This window comes from Rissa tridactyla, chromosome 12 (genome assembly GCF_028500815.1).
Source record: "Rissa tridactyla isolate bRisTri1 chromosome 12, bRisTri1.patW.cur.20221130, whole genome shotgun sequence".
In the NCBI taxonomy this organism is placed as follows: domain Eukaryota; kingdom Metazoa; phylum Chordata; class Aves; order Charadriiformes; family Laridae; genus Rissa; species Rissa tridactyla.
The window spans coordinates 8,948,834-8,968,534 of record NC_071477.1 but is presented as its reverse complement, the minus strand read 5'-3'; the positions used below and the strand labels follow the sequence as shown (position 1 = coordinate 8,968,534).

General features: G+C 37.3%; 1 protein-coding gene across 2 annotated transcripts in view; it reads left to right on the top strand.

The window, feature by feature from the left end:
- PARD6B (par-6 family cell polarity regulator beta) overlaps positions 1-19,701 on the top strand; it is a 72,053-nt gene that overhangs the window by 3,544 nt on the left and 48,808 nt on the right. For both annotated transcript variants that reach the window (XM_054218944.1, XM_054218943.1), the window contains exons 2-3: positions 1,366-1,588; positions 10,589-15,747. In XM_054218944.1, coding sequence (XP_054074919.1) covers positions 1,366-1,588; positions 10,589-11,418 — 1,053 coding nt within the window. In that variant the 3' untranslated portion in view covers positions 11,419-15,747. The remainder of the gene's footprint in view (positions 1-1,365; positions 1,589-10,588; positions 15,748-19,701) is intronic.

The window sequence follows — 19,701 nt, the reverse complement described above, 5'->3', positions numbered from 1 at the left end:
CTTCTGTTCTGCTTAAAACTAAACTTGCTAAAGAAATTACTTGAAGTCCACATGTTCACTGTAGGTCAGCTATAGAATTCACAAAAAAATGGCACCAACTGACTTTTTCATTTGTTTTCTATTTGTTAATGATTAGCTTATTACCCTTTAAATTCATATAGGAGCTAGTCTGCTTTTAGTAACCTGGCTGCTGCTATCTCTTAATTCCTTTTAGCATCTCTGGTATGTTGTGTGTGCCCGATATGGAGGGTTTGGAGTAATTTTTATCCATTATTCTGTTTGCTTTGGGTCCTGCATGTGTTGGGCAGAACACTAATTTTACCGCTGTGCTTGCTAAAATTGCAATTTGTCTGGTCTATATCAAATGCTTACTTTTCTATTTGCACCCAGTTTAGTCTTATGCCTGCCACCACTGAATCATTGCTAGCATTGTTTTTTAATAAGTGTTTGTTATAGATGATTCAGGAGACTGAAACTTGGGTAGGCTAGGGAGCAGGGTTTTTTTGTTGAATGATCATACCGACTAAAGGGAAATCCTACCCCTGAAAGTACAGTGCCAGTGATTAAATCGTTTTTGTATATCGTCTGAGTCTGACTGTTTTTATACACTGGATACAACCGCATTTGAGTGTGGACCATGCAGGCAAATCTTCTGAATGCTCTTAAGGAGTAGTGGCTCGTTGCCTCCTTTACATTTCTCTTTAGGTAAGAGCAGAATTGATGTGAGATCAGCTCACTAAAGCTTTACAGCACATCGTTTGTACTGAAAAGCAGCAGCCATCCTTTTTAGTCTTCAGGTGGCTTTTTCATTTCTTCTTTGAACAACTGGGAATCTGAGAACTACTCAGTCTTGCATAGGTTAACCATGGCTGTATAACAATCTATGCATACCATTCTAAAGTGCACTGAAATTTCTTTGAAAAAGTTCCAGGTAGTCACATACCATAGGAGGTTAATCATAATCTTGTTTTTGAGCCACCAACATCAGTGCTGGGTATGAATGCCGTCCCTTACCAAGAGCATGGTTGTTTCGTGAGTGTGTAAGAATCTGCAATTATTCTTGCCACTAGTTTGTCACCTTAATGCTAAGCTGCCATATTAGTGAATGCTTTGACCTAAATGGAACAATGAAAACAATTTTTGCATATTCAAAAGTACATGTTTTATCAAGAACCAAAAATAGTTATAACTTTGGAGGGGGGGGAACCAACAACCCCAGTTTAAAGTGACCTTTTTATGCCACTTCAATATTATCGGTTGTAGTTTTTAGTGCACTTTTAATTCCATGATTTAACATTAAAATCATTCTATTGCTTGAGAATGTTAGATTTCCGTATTAATGATGTAAGATATATTTTGTTGTAGTTCGGAGCAGAATTTCGACGGTTTTCTCTGGAGAGGTCCAAACCTGGAAAGTTTGAGGAGTTCTATGGATTACTGCAGCATGTGCACAAGATACCAAATGTTGATGTGCTAGTGGGATATACGGACATTCATGGAGACCTGCTGCCCATCAATAATGATGACAATTATCATAAAGCAGTTTCCACAGCCAATCCTCTACTCAGGATTTTCATTCAGAGAAAAGGTAAGTGCGCTTAAAGTCTGTGAATCATCTGTTTATTCAGTTATACTGTGCTGCAGTAAACAGTGTGATGTATGGAGGAAAAAACCCTTCAGTCCTATTTCATCATGTTGGATTCCGTAATAATTATGGATCATGAAAGGTATTCACAACTCACCTCTCTTGCAAGAGCTTCCTCAGGCAACCTATTTATGCTTCGTTCTTTTTTTGCTTGTATTTAGTTCAGTTAGATAAAGTCAAGTTAAATCTCATAACAAATGCTTCTTTCTGGTTTTATGTAAGCAAATGAAAATAAGCTTTAAACCTCTAGGGTTTTGTGCTCTGTATGTTGGTTGCCTTTCACTTAAAATTCCGATCTTGATCAGACAAGAAGAGAGGCCATTACAGGATGGAATCTTGAAAGTCTTATTACATGAAGCATTAAATGTCAGTATAAATTAAAGACTAACCTTGTAATATGCTACTCTTATCACACTTTCCTAATAAAATGTTCTGAAGCTTTCAAAATGACAAGCTTATTTCAGCTAGCAAACCTCAAATGTGAGCACTGCTGAGTTTGTTGGTTTGCCTTTAAAAGTGGCATGTCTTCTAGGCTCAAAGTTCTGTTGTCTTTTTCTGTTACCTGCTTTTGTTCATGAAGGGGGGAAAAAAAAAAATCAAATTTGAAGTTGTATTTGTTCTTGTCCAGGAGAACATATTCAGTATATGGAACTAAAGTGGAGGGGAGAAATCTAGTGATGGGATTTGAAATTGTTTTAATCCAGAGAAGTCAGGAAAACCTGATTTCTGCACTTGTTGGTTTTCTGCTTATGTGCATACAGGTGTGAGTGTGCATGCATCATGTGTATTTATATATATATGAACACATGCACGTGCAATTCCTATCCTAATAAGGCAGTCAGTTGATCTTTGAATAGCAGACAGCTTCTTGCTTAGCTATTTTATAGAGATGTGCACTGTTTCTGGTTGTTGCTAAGACGGGATTATTTTCCTTAGAAAGTACTTGGGCATCGGAAGCTTTTATCAACTTTCCCACTCCAAAAAATGAATAAGTTCCACAACAGCCTGACACAAAAACGATATTCAAAAACAGTGTGGCTGCCTGCCAGCTGCTGTGTTGCTGGCAAAATGTGTTTATTTTGTTTGTATTGAGGATAGTACAGTCTAGTAAAGCCTGTGTTTTCAGTCCTGAACTGCCAAAGGAATGAGCTATTTGCTTTAATAGAACCTAGAGGTAGAAAAGGACTATGATTCCGTTTAATCTCCTACAGTAGCCATATGACGAGAACAGATAAGCCACTTTGTCAGACTGGGATTATTGAGTTTATATTTTAACACCATATGTTTTTAGATTGTTACTAGTGTTACATGTTTAATGCTGTTACTAGTGTTACATTTGTAACACCTTATACCTTCATTGTACCTTTAAAGCATGATGGATTATTTCTTAGTACTCTGGTGTGAGAACTGATAATAGAATTGATATAATGTACAGACCTAGAAACAAGATTAACCCACTTAAGTTTATCATGCCAGGAATTGATTAGCAGGAAAAGTTATGCAGAAAGTATCAGTTGTCATCACCTTCCCTTTGAGACTACAGTCTTCTGGCTATGGAGTTTTAGGGAATAAAGAAGCTAGACTGGCATCTGAGTCCAGCACTTCCAGCACTGTACTTTGTTCAGTATTAGTTATGACCATTTTGATCACTTCTGTTGATTAAACTGGGGCTTTGATTCCATTAGTATCCTTGACATATAGAACAGAGGTTTGTTTGGTGGAAAATGAGGAAATAAATTGATTCTGTATTTTGTCATAATTTGCCTGTAACTAAAGCTGAATTGCAGGAGTTAGAGATGTGTCATAATTTGTGCAGCATAATTTGTTTAGGTGTGATTAATTGATCTAATTGCACATATCTTTATTGGGTGTACTCTGAAATTGAAAATCAAAAGTCTGAACGAAAACCTGCTATTGATGGGACAGCTTTGGTTGTGCTGTTTTGGAACTATAACAAGTTACACAAGGTACTTTTCTGCCTGCAAGACTTATTGTGGCTTTCATACGTTCTCTTAAGTAATTTCTGTGGATTTTCTAGTGGAACTTTACCTTTTTTTGTGTTACCAGCAGTAAGTAATAGTTGGGAATTTAAGATCTTTGGCAAAAAGCCACTGTGGGGAAGAGAAAAACTTTTTGCTGTCTTAAAAGACAAGAAATTTTATTGTACTGTCTTACCTATTGAGAAGCTCCATGCAATCTGTGGAAGGCTAACATAAGGTATGAGCAGGCTACAATAAAATCTAGGGTAAATAGTATTAACTTCTTAGTATATTGCACCCAAGGAACACCTTAAGGGGTTGAAATGGGACCAACAAGGTGCTTTTGCAGTGTTATTAATAAGTGACAATGAGACTCTGAAACTTCAGAAATTTTGTTATGCCAGAGTAAGCACTCTTTTTCTCTTTGATTTTGACTCCTAATTTATGAAAGCTAGAAAGTTGTCTGTCCTAGGCATTTACTATGTGTTTTGGTTAATGTGAGCTGTAATGAGAGATCCTGTAATGAAATGAAATCCGATCACATTATTCCCCTTAGACTCTTCTAATTGTATTTATCTAAATTACTCTCAAAAATATTTTAAACTGCTCCAGTGATAAATCTAAACTGTAGCTTGATATTGCACAAGTCAAGAATGGCCGTCAGTTTGCGGAAAACAGTTGCTTATTGGAATTTCATTCTGCAGTTTAACAGATTAACAGGTACTGTTGACATCTGGAATTTAAAGGTTAAACTGATGTATCATGATTAAATCCAGATGTATGGGAGTCACTCTGTCTGTGAGAAAAATCTTACTGAAAATAAAATGGGGGGGGGGGCAACGGACATAGTCTGCACAGGCCCTGAAGGGCAGTTCAATGTGGGGGACTTTGCATTGTAAATACAAGAATAATAGAGATGATGGCTTAATAAAAGATATATTTAATTCTGATGTCCTTAAAACTCACTTGCAGGGTATTAAATTACAATATACAGCTCATGCAAGTTCTGCATGTACATGGCTGTACATAATAAAAGTGAATTCTTTGGTTAATGTATTTGTACCTCTTGAAGTAGATCTTTTCACTGAAGTTTTATTTTAGTGAAAAATAAGAAGAATTGTCTTTTTAAACAGCTCTCTCTGGAATGTCCTAGCTATTCTGAGTCCTCTTCCTAAAAGCATAGGTTAGTTTCCTAAAACCATGTTTTGTTACAACTTGTGACTAAATAAGAGACAAGATTTGTTGGGGCTTATTTAAAAAATACTAAATTTCACCTGTATTCAAATGCACTAATGATTTTGGGGTTTTTAAAATTGAATTTTTGAGGGGTAACTCTACATTACTTTGCAAATAGATCAGGAAAACATTTAAAATATCTGTATTGAACAATGTTAAATTGAAAACAGATTTGGCATTTATGGGCTTTCATTTTAAATTTCATGTAATAAGTATATACAAATTGGTGCCACCTTGAGCTTGAAATCATTCTTGCACTATGTGGACATTCTCCTCAACGCTATCTGTAGTTAACGCCTTGTCCTTTGGCTCTATGCCAAAATATTTTCCGCTGCAGCTTTAAACTGATTAGCAAGGTGCCAGAACAAAGATGCTTTTGTACTCGAGAATATTGCTTTAGAAAATTTGTTTAGCAGTGCAAGAGAGGTTAAACAGAGTCATGCTGCTTGGCTGAGGTTTGGAGAGATGAGTTTTCATCAACTCTGCATTATTTCTTTTTCCCACAAATTATGTAACGTGAACTGTATATCTTAAGGTTTGTGCTAATTTTTAATTTTTAGACTACTAAGACTAGTTATAATGCAAAACTACCACCCTGTGGTGCTTTATAGTTTCTTAAATGTTTTGACATGTGGCTTGCGATGTTGGGATGCTTTTACTTCAACAATGTGTCATGTAACTTAAGAAGTTAGTTTCTAAAAGCAAAAGCACCAGCTCAGTGTTAAGATTTCAGATTGTTTATTTGTCTTCTGAAAGAGACTTTTGAAGTTCATGTCTCTTCCAATACGTGTTTTTCTGATCTTAGTTTTGTTTTAAAAGCACTTTTGAATCTCTTAGTTCACATACAGATATACTTGCATGATAATTCTTTCAAAGCCAGTCTATTTGCAACTGATCTTCATGTTTTCCCAATGACCGTAAAAAATTTGATTTGGACAAAAGTTTTAGGCCTTATTAGCTCGTAGTTGTGGGAAGGCAGGTTGGGTGGTGATTTTTGTGGACTCAGTTCTTGTTGGAAGGGAAGTTGTGAAAAGCCACGTGAGTAGTTCTAGGCCTAACTGTTGGGTAAAGAGTACAAACTTACTGTGGTCGTTTGCATGAGACAGTAACTCTACTTCTTGGATGTAATAAATGTGTATATGTTTGTATATCGTGTATATGCCAAACTTACTGTGTAGGCACAGAAGGCCTGAGTGTCAGGAGAGGGATCCTGGTATGTGGCCTGCTGTGAAGGTGAAGAAGCTTTACAGCCCACTGTGGCAAGCTGGGAATGTCAAATATTATACACATTTGATATGACTGAATGTGCAAAATACCAGATACTCTGTCTGGTTCTTTGACAAGAATCTGAATGTCTGCATGTTGAATTTAAGGAGAAAAACCCCCAAGCTGAATATACCCTTAAGTGTTGCAATGCATGTGTAAGAGCGCTTGTACGAAAATCAATACTGGTAATGTTTTGGTATGCTACTGTTTCTAAGCCAACTCTTGTAGTAAAAGCAGTAGAAACCCAGGGCTTCACTGGTACCAATGTGTTGGTACCTATATCCTAGGTAACTAGTGCAACTTGCACTCTAGCACAAACAAATTGTGCATATTTAATTTTTGTTATTGTCTTTAGATGAGTTTACTCCAAAGGGGAAAAAACCCCAAACATAATGTGTCTTAAAGTCTGAACTATATGCAACTAATAGTCAAAATGCTTCTTTCTGACTTGCTCGCTGCCTTTCTGGAGAGCTTGCCAAAGAATAGAGCTCTTCTGGAGCAATGTGGTGGTAAATGCCTAGAAACATGTTACCACTACAAACATAAAAGAAGTGAAGCTTTTGAAATGAGGCAAAGTGACGTGTCTCGCCTGTGCAATGTCTTTCTGGTGCTTGGAATATTTTTTTCTCTGTTCTTGTGGAATTTAACGTTGATTGTGCAGTTTTGAAACCAGAGTTGTAAAGTATCAGAGATCTACACTAAGTAGACTTGCACTGCACAAAAAAGTTGTTACATAGTTTTTGAGATCACTAAGATGCATACCGGCTGCTGGGGGGCGAGGAGGAAATCCATGGTTTAAAAAATAAACTTTGCACTGACTAACACTTTTAATTCTAATATTAAATTCACCATTGTCTATTGTTTGTCTAAAATCTTCACCTGTACTATCACTTTCTTGCTGTTGTTGTGTTACTTTGTATTTAGCAGTAAAAGATATTTAAAGCAAATCTAGTATCTTATTTCACAATTGCCCTTTCCGAGTTGTTTTGTAAGCAATTGTAGTTCCAAATAAAAAAGAGAAGCTGTTGCAACTCATTGAATTGCAAAAATCCTCACAATTTAACAACCAGATGTCTAACTCAGAACTGGTTGGATGGGTTGTCAGTAGAGATAAGGGCAAAACTTCTCACGGTTTTTTCTTTGATCATAAATTTTTAACAAACTTTAAAAGAATTGCTCCATGTTGTCTGAAAAATCAGCGTGTTAGTTTTCAGCAGTGAAGTACAGGATTTTTAAGGGCTGATCTTTAGTCCGTTAGATATCTCAAAATCCATTTTACAGAGAAGATGGTAAGTTTGCATTTTTGGAGGTGTTTTACAGTTCAGATGTAGTCCACCTGTTATGCTTTGGTTTGGGAGGTTGGATTGTTTTTTAATCAACCCACTCTTCAACACAACTGACTTAACAGCCTAGAATCTGTTCTTCAGATGCCTAAGAGTGTTTCTAAAGCTGCCTTCTTTGATGTTGAGATCTAATGTTATTTTAATTTAACCTTAAATTAACCTTAAATTTTTTTCTCCTTAACCTCTTTTGTTGAAGAACAATAGTAATTCTGTGTTTTTCAGAGAGAACCTTTCAGGCTCCCAAATAAACTAAAAATTATTTCCTGAATTTACTATCATCTGATTTAATGTTCTCAAGCATAGCTAGTGTAGATTCTTCTGTTTGCTTCTACCTTCCTACTCTTCCTTGTACAATTTTTAGAATTGTAGAACAGCACAGGTTGGAAGGGGCCTTGAAAGATCATCTGTCCCAATCTTTGATGGGAAGGGGAGCCTAGATGAGATTATCTAGCATACTGTCTGATTGCATTTTGAAAACATCCAGTGACGGGACCCCACTGAGTCCCTGCAGAGGTTGTTCTAGTGATTGATTTTTCTCACTGGGGCGGTGGGGAAAGACTTCTATTGAGAGGAAACCTCTCCCAGTGCAACTTGTACCCGTTGCCCAGTCTTCTCCATGTGTCTACATCCCCTTGGTGGCTACCTCTGAAGTACTGAAATACTGTGGTGACGTTACCCCCGAGCCTTTACTTCTCCAGAGAAAAGCGTCCTGAGCCTTTCCTCATAGGGCAGGTTCTCCAGCACTTTGATCATCTTTGTGGCTTTCCTTTGGATCCTCTCCAGTCTGTCTTCATCTTTCTTGAATTGTGAGGTCCAGAACTGGACACAGCGCACCAGGTGTAGCCCAACAAGTGCAGAGTAGTGGGTTGATCACGTCTTTATCTCTGCTAGTAATGCCCCTGCAGATGCAGCCCGAGGATCCAGCCTGCCACTGCTGCAACAGCACACCGCTGAATCCTGTTCAGCTTGTCCACCCCGGGTCCCTTTCAGCAGGCTGTTCCCCAGCCACACACATCCCAGCCCGTACTGGGCTCTTCGGTTGTCTCATCCCAGGTGCAAGGACTTTGCACTTGGCTTTGTTAAACTTCAGACTGTTCTTCCTGGCCCAGTCCTAGATTTAGCTTCATTTTTACCTGATGATCCTAAGGAGGCAGGGAACCAGATTTTGCAGAGGCTGTCTCAGTGGGTGAAGTGGGAGAGAGAAGTCCCTAGGGTGCTGTCAGTAGGCACCTTCTCACATGAAGTGAGAGCACTGTGGGGTGTCTGTGCTAAAGTAACACATGTGGAACAATTTGTGTCAGTGTTGCCTTTGTTTATTCGGTAACTCTTGCAGAAACACCAGTCTGGGTAGAAAGGTGGCCAAATCTGAGAAACAGAAGAAGCAAAAATTAACGATGCAAGATGGATATAATATTCTAGAGAGGCATTAATGTCTTCCTGAAGTAACTGAGATTGCCACAAAAGCGCCTGGCCATGTAGACTTAGCTGTCTTCAGAAATAATTCCTGCTTGTGTCAAATTGTTGAACAGGTTTATCTGTAAAGTTTAATACAAAGATGTTCTGTCTTTAGCAAACAGTTTTGCCAGCCTTAATGTCTGATTATTTTTTTAAACAAAAAAAAATAATTAAGAAATGTAAACAAGGCCATCATCAGGACACATTTTTTAACCCATGTTGATGAACTATTTTGTTACTATTGTGCATGCACAAGGTATGAGTTTAATAAATCTCTTTGGGATTTTGATGGGCTAATTTAAATTTGTTTCTTTTCCTGTTGTCCCTTATCTTTTAGAATACGAATTCCAAGGCTGCCTTAATAGACCAATCATTCTTAAAAACCTTTTCTTGTTTTCAGCAGCCCTAATGTCTGGGGAAGGGAAGGGGTTAGTATTACATGTTAGAATACGGGTAGGCTATTGCTTCAGAACTACTTTCTGTGTTCTATTTTGCTTAAATCGTCTGAAGAGTCCGGATATAACTGGTACATGTCTGTATATCTTCATCTTAGCCTGGAAAAAAAAAAAATCTTCTGACTTACCAACTCTCACTGTGTCCTTTTTTCATCAGCAATTGACAACTCTCCTGAAATTTCACACTAGGGTAGCATTTCCATAGTTATTTCAATTCACTGATTAAAATGTATAGCAATTCTTTTACTTTCTTGGCTGTACCAATGGCATCTTAATGTGATAATACAAAGAAATCCCAACTTCTCTGAGCCCCAGGGTTAGTGCAGACTAGTTCTGCTTGATTGCTTTTATCTACTGCAGAAGAAAACATTGCAAAAATAGAAGTGTAAATCTAAGGAAACTTGAATCTGAACATGTTTTGGTTTGTTGATTTTTGAAGAGTTATAGCATATTAAAAAGAAAAATGGAAGCTTCCTTTTGTGCATAGGCATTTCAGGCATCAGAATTGCTTCTGCAGAACATATTTTCTTTTCCATTAGAAGTATTTGTATGACTTAAAATTCTAAGCCATTTGCATACTTCTGTATCAAATTGTGGCAATTACAGCATTGCTTGTATCAAACAGTTTAGCTTAAAGTATTTGTGTGCAAGATCTCTTTGTTTCTGTTCCACAGCCATTTTACCTACATTGCATGGGGGCAGGGAAGAGAGTACAGAATGGAATAAGCTTTCTGGAGTTTGAATCCAGGTCACTTGGCGAGCTTCCAGGAACTAGGCAATAATAGGCACACTGGCTGCTTTCCCTTTTTCATTCTTTCTTTTCCAATGATCTGAAACCTGAGGAGAGAAAACTAACTAGTGGAATTACTGTGAATAAAATTAAAATGTTTCTAGGAATGTACTCACTGTTTCCATTCTAACCTTTCTCTCAAGCAGCTAGAGTATAGTTCTTTGTATCTCTACTGCTGCTAACTTGCTTTAATTTTTGTGTGTACTGTCTTTCCTTTGGTAGTAGGAGACCAAAAGTATTACAAACTTTGAAACTCATAACGTTAAAGCTCTTGTTTCATGTGTAGAAAGAAATGCTTCTGCTATAGCAAGCCAGAAACCTTCTAGCTGAGATGTTTCATTCTGCTAACCTAAAACACGATAGCAATGTGATATGGACCACATAAAGTGATCTAATTATCAATGTGCTATGTCTTACAGAAGATGCAGACTACAGTGCCTTTGGTACGGATACTATGACAAGGAAGAAAAATGTCTTATCAAATGTGTTACGTCCGGATAATCACAAGAAGAAGCCACACATTGTCATTAGCATGCCACAAGACTTCAGACCAGTGTCTTCTATTATAGATGTAGATATTCTTCCAGAAACCCATCGTAGAGTACGCCTTTACAAATATGGAACTGACAAACCCCTTGGATTCTATATACGAGATGGCTCTAGCGTCAGAGTAACACCACATGGATTAGAGAAAGTTCCAGGGATTTTCATATCTAGGCTTGTTCCTGGAGGCCTGGCTCAAAGCACAGGCTTACTGGCTGTCAATGATGAAGTACTGGAGGTGAATGGAATAGAGGTTTCAGGAAAAAGCCTTGATCAGGTTACAGACATGATGATTGCGAACAGCCGTAACCTGATCATTACGGTAAGACCAGCAAACCAGAGAAATAATGTTGTGAGGAACAGTCGGACTTCTGGCAGCTCTGGTCAGTCTACTGAATCTAGCCTTCCAAGTAGCACGCCAAATATTTTAGCGAATTTCTTGCAAGGAGAAGAGGAGAGCGATGAAGAGGACATTATTATTGAAGACAGTGGTGAGCCACAGCAGATTCCAAAAGCTGCACCTACCAGTGAAAGCCTAGAGTCCTTGACACAAATTGAACTCCTTCATGAGTCAACGCAAAATGGATTCCTTCCTTCCAGTGAGATGAACTTGAATCATTCAGCAGGCAGCGTGAGCATGGAATATGAAGTACAAGATCCAGATCATAAGTCATTAGAAGAAGATGGAACTATAATAACGCTATGAAATTACATTGTGTATTTTGTATTAAGTAAGGATGCCATACGTGTTTTAATTTGGCTTAATGTGTAATACATATTATACCTCTCCATCTACCGAGCACTGCAGTTAGATTAAAAGGAGGGAAAAAAGTAAATACAAGAAGTTCAAAATTATGTAAGTTGACTAACTTCAGTTAATTCTGCACTTCAATGTAAATACTTCACAAAGATGGAAGATAGTTGATAAATGACTGAAACTGGATGAAGAAAATGTAAACTGAAAATGAAGGATAGCTAAGAGATGGCTGTGAGCTTTTTTTAATGGTACTTTATAATTATTTTTTTTAATGCAGAATACTACTGGTTCTATAGAAGTAAACTTCCATTATCGTGTGAGGTTGACTATCTAATGTACTGTGGTTTCATGTTCATCTCAAGTGCTGCTCATGTGCGATGGAGCTGCTTTAGCCACTTCATTCCTGTTCTGGACTGCTGTTTAGCCGGTAGAGCTGTTTGTGTGGCTCTGTATGAGGAAACTGAAAAATAAGCAGAGGTTGGGTGGGAAGGGATGTTCTTGGTTGGTCTAGTTGAGCAACAGGGATATATGATAGTGGTCAGCAACTGGACAACAGTCAGGATTTGAAGGTGGGGCCTTCTGAAGTTGACTGTTCCTTTGTAAGTGAATGTGCAACCACAGGCTCATTAGTCATGCACCTTTACTGTTTGTAATGGCCAGGCAAGCTTACTTTTAATGACTATGATTTTGAAATTCAAATGTGAAAGTCTTAACGCTTACGTATTGAAGACCTGTTCTCATTTTTAGTTTGCAATGTTTAAGGATATCATTTGATTTAGTTGCTAATCCCAGTAAATTTCAAAGAAATCAAATGTAAAAATGCTACAGAAACAACATAACAATCTGTGTTAAAATTGCAGTCCTAGTAGAAGCTGTAAAGATTTTTACTAGGAAAGGTTTGTTGTAGTGGGTCTGAATTATGTAAAAAGTGATGTTCTTCAAACCTAAGCAAGTTAGAACACCTTAAATTAAATCCCTGGGTTAAAAAAAAAAAGGTTTAAATCAGAATGAGGCTATAGTAGAACTTGCTTGAGCCATGTGATATTAAATTATTCATTATAATGAACTAAACTGTAAATTATCTTTCTGTGTACCACTGACTGGGTGTTTTGAATATTACAAAGTTGCTATATGTAAAACAAAATACTGATGACGAGTCCTGATACTGCAAGTGCATAAGTATGCCTGTAATCAGCTGCAAACTTACTAGGAGAATTGCAGGGAGAGGCTTCTGGCTTTTTCTTTCCCCTTCCCGGTATCTCTTGCATTACCCCTCTGGCCCTCAATTCCCAGTCTGACCCTTCTCTGGAAACGTAAGCTGTGGCAGGAGAATGAGATGGGGACTAATAGCACTGGGGAGAAGGTGGATGGAGCTTCTCACCGGGGACCCAGCAGTCTCTGCCAATCTCTAAGAAAGAAATGGGATGCTACCAGTTCTGTACTGTGGTACTGTGCTGATCAGAGCCAGTAGTCTAAGTTCTTGGAAGCATGTTCTGTCCTGTGGGGGGATATGATGAATGGGAAAGGAGACTAGCCTCTTTCTTTTCCCTCAGTCTGTCTTGCGGCAACATCTACCTCTGGTAACTTTACAAGGCATCTGTAAAAGTCTTTATAGGATATCAGAGGCTAAAACTGTATTTGTTTAATATTTTTGTAATAACGTAAACAAAATTGCTTCAGAAATTACTGCTTTTTAATTTTACTAAATGCAAAAATTAAATTAATCTCATGAGCATAAAATTTGTGAGCATGTGCTCTTATGAGCATATTATTTTAATTCATATCTCATGAGCATTAAATTCATATCTCGAGCCTTCAGTACCATTGGAGTTCAAGTCTCGTGGATGTCAAGAAAGGCTGTATTCATGCCCTTTTTGACTTACGGAGAATTGGCATAACAGACAATGGCACTTTGCAAATACAGGTTAGAGTTCTGCTTTGTTTTTATTTATGGTTTCTTCAGTATGCATGTGGAGAGGCCCTGGAGTCTTTTTCTGATGTGAGCAAGAATTTTGAAGTGTTTTACTGATTTTGCTAGTGATTATTAAAAATTAAGTAACTACATCCACTTAATATGAAATGAGGAAAAGAAACGTTCATTCTGCAACATGTAGATTTTAAATAGACATGTTTTCTATCAGTGCTGCTCTACGCTTCCTTTATTTAAGGAAGATTGTTTACTTTAAAATGTCTTTTTTTCCTTTATCAAAAGACTTTCCTTCCTGTATGAAATCATCAGTGGAGGGCGACTTTCATTTATTATGCTAGTTTGCACTTCTGTGCCTTTTATTTACTTGAATGTATTGTGAATAATCAAAGGAATAAAGGCACTTGGATGAGAAGAGAAATGAGGTCCACAGATACAGAAAATGAACTGGTAGTGCGCTTAATACAGGTGTAATGTTTCATTCAGTGGAAATACATTATGGGTCTAATGTGGTACATTAGTATTTTGCAGCTTGGATGATAGCTTTGAGCTATCAACTTACACAGGAGGGTTGAGTCTGAGAGTGTTAGTGTTGCAAGGTAACTTATTGCTTAGGTACAAACACCCAAGGTTAGTGTGCTGCCAAACTCTGTGTTACCTAATCTGTACTTATAACAGATGCATGAATAGTTTGAATATAAATGCCAGTATTAAGGACTTGTAGAAATTTAACTAGGGTCCTACTCTAAATTGCATGAGAATATATCTCTTAGGACCTTTCCTGCAAAGCGATTAAATGTGAGACAATGTTCTTTTTGACACATCATGTTTTGTTTTACAGAAATGTGGTTACATGTAGCAAAACCGAGCATTTGGGACTTCATAAAAACATTAAAGAATAAACCTAAAAATGGGTTTTTAGAAGTATGTATTTACAGTTACAATGACAGACTGCACAGCATGTAATTGCTTAATGCTGCAGTTACCATAAAGTTTCTAAAGTTCTTCCATATCTTACTAATGCATACACTGTTAATTATGAAATATTTTTAAATTGTTACTTCACGATGATCAACGGTTGATTATGAGTGGCTAAACTTAATTTTATAGTTAAATGGTACTGGGGTTCAGTATAAGGGTTTTTAAAATATGCTGATATTGTTAGCCTTTCATTCACTACCTCCTAAATTTTTAACATCTTTGCAGTTTTCTCCTTGGAAGAAAATACTTAAAGGCTTGACTGTTTTATATAGATTTTATCTTTAGCTAAAAAAAAAACAGAAAAATCCGAAAGTGATAGTGAGGATGCTACGCATGATTGACAATATTACGCTGCTATTAATGTAATCTTTGTGTATTAAGTATCCTGTATATGTAAATTGTATTTTCAATCCAGATTTTATAAATTAATTTATAAATATCCAAATTATTTCAAAATGGAATGGAAAACTAAAATTCCTTTGACTAGTGTTAACTGTTGTGTACATGCACAGTGGGGGGACAAGTCACTCCTTACTTGTGACTGGGAGACTTAAGTGCACCTTAATAGGAAAAAAAGAACAAATTCTTAATAGAATTAAGATGCATTTATTTTGAAGTTCTGCTATGGTACTGGATAAGTCAAGCCTAACTGTGAATCATATGTTTTTTCCACAACTGAATTAAATTTAGGACAATGTTCTCACAAGCTGTCTTTAACATACGTGTATTTTTGTGAATATTATGTATTTTCTAATTAAATTTTACTTGCAATGTGATTTTTACATGAATGAACTTGTTTAAAATGTCAAATATCAGTATTTTTCTTACAACTTTAATGTATAATGTACATTGATATCTCACTGAATGAAGATTGATTTTACAAAATCAAGCTAGCTGTAGTTGTATATTAGTCTTATATTTTTACAGACTGGAATAATAAATGGATATAGAAATAAGATGTTTTTTTTTCTCAATTACTTTGTCAGATAAGTAAAAATGAGGAAGAATGTATCCTCTTATTCTCAAGTGTGAAAGTAGGTGGGCTTCATTCTTTTTTTTTCCTCTTGGACAGCAAGTGGGCTGTGTTTTCATAGCTGTCTTAAATGTTTGCTTCCTCTGCTCCCTTCTCTGGAGCAGATCTCTGTGCATGGGAAGTATGGAAGGGTTCAAAACATTTGTCCTTCAGCGCTGTCGAATAACCTGTGCTGTGCTTATTCCTACAGTAGCTGCAAATAATGAATCTTGCTTTGTATCACTTGCCAGAGGACCGCTCACAGTACAGTTCAGGTCGTGAGGCCGGGGAGATGGTCCCTCATCCTCCATCACCTTTGTCACATGCTACTGGTGATGTGGAAGTTTTCACTGTTACTGTAAGTATTTGGTATAACTGCATTAAAGTTTTAACTTGCACCCGTTCCACTGGCAAATGTTTTCTCCCATATCGAATGCCTTGGCAGCCCTTGTAAACATTTACCTAGTGACAAAAGACTTAGGGGTTTTTTGCCCTTTTGTGTAGGGCTTTTGTGACTGCTGGTCTCGGAGCCAATCTTATGACTTCTCTTCTGTACCTTCCTTCATATATGCATGACTAGTTTCATTTGTATGGTTCAGTGCTTTTCATACTTGCCTATGTAGCTATGGGAAGGTGACAAAAAGACTGATAACAGCACTAGAGTATCTTAATGTGGGTATGTACCTGAGAGAACCCAGTCTACTTCATCTGTGCACTCGAGTCTCAATGTCTTGTAGCTGGAATAGGTTTCTTTACTTTGCACAGAACCTGATGGCTCACCCCTTTCCTCGAGGAACGCTGAAATCGCTATGGTATTCTTGAAATGATGTGAGTTTTAAAAATTCATCCTGCCTGAATTAAAATTCAGGTGTAGTATTTCTACAGAACTTCAGAACTTCTATCCAAATGCATAAATCTCTGAAACTGGGAGATATTTCACTGACTCAAAGTTTTTTAGCATGTGAATTGTTGTCAGAGCAAGTAACTTCCTAGTATTGCAGCTGAAACTTTTCAAGTATTGGACGTTTTGAATAAATTAGATATGAAAAACTGAGGAGCAAAATCTGAAGATTTTGCAAGTCAGATTTCAAGATTAGACAATAAAATGGCAAACAATTCAGTGTAGGGTTAAGTGTGCATGTGTGGGGAAAAAAAATCCATCTTTGCCCATGTAATGATGAATGCCAAGCTCACGTGCCTCTCAGGAGCCGGTCCTGGGCTATGATAGTTCAGTGAAAACATCAGTCCCACACTCGTAGCGTAAAAACCCAAACTGTGTTAGGAAAGGAATGAAGGGCAAAACCAGCAACACCGTGTTAATGTATAAAACCATGGTTCAGCAATGCTTTTAATAGTGTGCAGTTCTAATTGCTTGTTTTCAAAAAGCATACCAGACTGAAAAAAAGTAATGTCATATGCATTATAAAATGTTTTTAGTATAACAAAACTTGAGGACTGGTCAGCCTGAAAAGGATTGTAAAAAGCAATGAAGCTGTGCGTAAACAGTTTTGTATGAGGAAATTAAATATCAACAGATTACAAAAGTGCAACGGAATATAATTTCCATTTACCAACTTATTTGATTCATAGTAAATTTTATCTCCTGAAGAAGTCATTTTTAAGGAGATCAAAAATATATTGAATGTAGAAGACACTATTTCATGTAAGGTATACTTCCACAGAATTAGCCTGACATTGACCTGAACTCTCTGCAAATGCATCTCCTCCAGTGTTCCTTGGCTTGGGACTGACTGAAGGTGGGGGTACTGTCACTGAGCGGGAAGTGCTCTTCCAGCAAGAGTACAGATTATTTTGCTGGACCATTAGTGTCTCTATGCCTTCCAGCAAGCTTCCGTGTCTAAGAGAATTTCTCCTAAGTAAAATCCACTAAGAATCAAGGGGGTGGGTTATTGCAGGAGCGAAGACTAAGGAACGTATCCTCAGGAATGCATGTATCTATGAGGATAAAGTAAGCTTGATGGGGTGCTTTAGGCAGGACAAGAACTCGGAGCGGACTAATGCTATATTGACCTGGACTGAACGTGCAGTGGAGGCGCAGTACGGAAGCTAATCTGGGACACTTCAAGGGTACGAGACTAAAATGCGTACTCATTCAAGTCAGCAGCACTATTTCTGCAAATCACTCTGATCCCTACTGGTAGTTTTTCTAAACTAAGAAACTTAACTGTAAAGGGAGACTGTAACTTTTTCTACTGCTGCCTCCTTGAGGAAGGAATGTAACTGTTAAGTACCATGCAATAACACGTCCGTCCTTTAAATGCCAACAGTACTTAAATTTCCTCAAGGTGATGAGCTCTTAACAAGATGTTAGGACTTCAGTTATGTTATGAAATTGAAAACTCATGTATGGTTGCAGATAGACTTTCTGGGATTTTTCGTAAGTAATCAATTGAAAAATCCTCTCCTTGGTATAGCAGGAGAAAGACTGAGACTAGTGCGAAATACCTCTTTCAAGTTTTCTTGTTATCTTAAAACTACCTGTGGCATTCTAGTTTCAGACTTGCCTGAATTACTTCTGATGAACATGTGTTCCTTGCAATACAAGTATCAATATTCAGATATGATTGTGTAGCAATTGCATGTGGTGATGCTAGAGGGGAATAATCGGCTTCAAGGTAGCTACATAAATGGCTTCCAATACTAGCATGAGGAAAAATGTGTTGGACGGTAACAGTATTGTTCTTGGATGCTGTAGAAATATGCAAGAAATGGTACAGCTGGTTCTTAGAGAGGCAAGATTGTAGCCAAAATTTAAGAATTCAGACTCCTTGTGTGGCTGTGATGGATCACTTGTGTACTGTCCCTCTCAAATAGGAGATAAATTTGTCTCTGAGGACTTAATGTAGTATGCTTGATTTTAAAAGTGCTTTAGAAATATGAAGCACAACGCGATTTGAAGCAGCGCTGTGCTATTTAACCAGCATTTCTTATTACAGCAATTCAGAAGTGTTGCTAAGAAGATAAAATTTCCTGGCCTTCCAATTAACATTCCTTTGTACTTGAACTACCATTTTATTACCTGATAGTATAAGGAAATGCCTTGCAATTTCATCAGTATGAAAGACTTATATTGGGCTCTGTGATACTACATTTAAGAAAGTATATAAGAACATATTTATTGCCCCCATGTTTGCTTTCCACAAATGCTTTCTTTTGAGCACCCAGTAATACCTAGTTACTGATATGGCTTTTTTTTTTTGGTAGTCACAGATGTGTTGGCAACGCTCAGAAACAAGGAACGGAGTTTGAGGCACAGATGAGAACAGCAGATGATGTGAAAGGAGCTAGAGAAGGTAGGGACATCATCCAGTGCAGGGGCTCATGCTTGCATAAAAATAACTTATTGGTGTGGTTACAACAAAGCTGATGTGTATCATAATCTGGCATGTCTAAATCGGTTCTGAAAATGTGGCCTAGTTATTCACAGCTGCAAGACAAAATGGAGATGAGCGTAAAAAGTTGGAAGTGCATAGGAGATATACTAACAAAGGAGGTAAGGGTCCCAGCATATTGCAGAAAGGAATACTTAATTTTGCAATAGCCAAAAATTTGTCTATTACATTAAGCTGTATAAGCTGGCCATATAAAAGATACTATCTCCACCTGCAAGCTTTGCCTCTCTCTTTAGACCCTTGTAGCTGTAACAATAACCTCTAGGCACAAAAAGGGTATTCTTGTTGTGAAGCACTGGAGTTCCTACAAGGCCTTTCCTTTTTTTATTTTTTTTTTCTTTTGCTGCTTTGCTATTCTGGATATTGTGGACTCTGGGGGGGGGGGGAAGTGGGGTTCTCATCTTTCTGTTGGAGGATGCAAAGGATTTGGAATTCTTAAAACACTCAGGAGAAAGTATTGAATATATAAACATAGATTTCTCTGACTTTCTGAATGCTACACAAGGTTACATAAAATGCTTGGACTTGTAATTCAGAAATTTTAAATCCTAATAGCTTATATCCCCTAATAACCTTGTTATTAAGTCTGCCTTTCATACTTTTTCTATCCTGTGCTGTAAAATGAGAAAACTTAAGAATTTGCAAAGAATAACTTGCAAACTTAAGAATAAATGAGCTAAAACTTAATGCAAAAAAAACTACTTGCAAAAGACAATTTGGGTGTTTTATTAAACATTGAAATGCTATTAACTGTCTTTCAGAAATACTTCATGTGGTTAGTAACTGGATCTGTATAATGTAGAAAAATTGTTTGGCTTTTTTGAGTCATCCTGCAAAGTTAGTATCTTGAAAAAATGAAGGAATTCAACATGTGGCTTTCCTTGTGTTTGGGCTGTGCT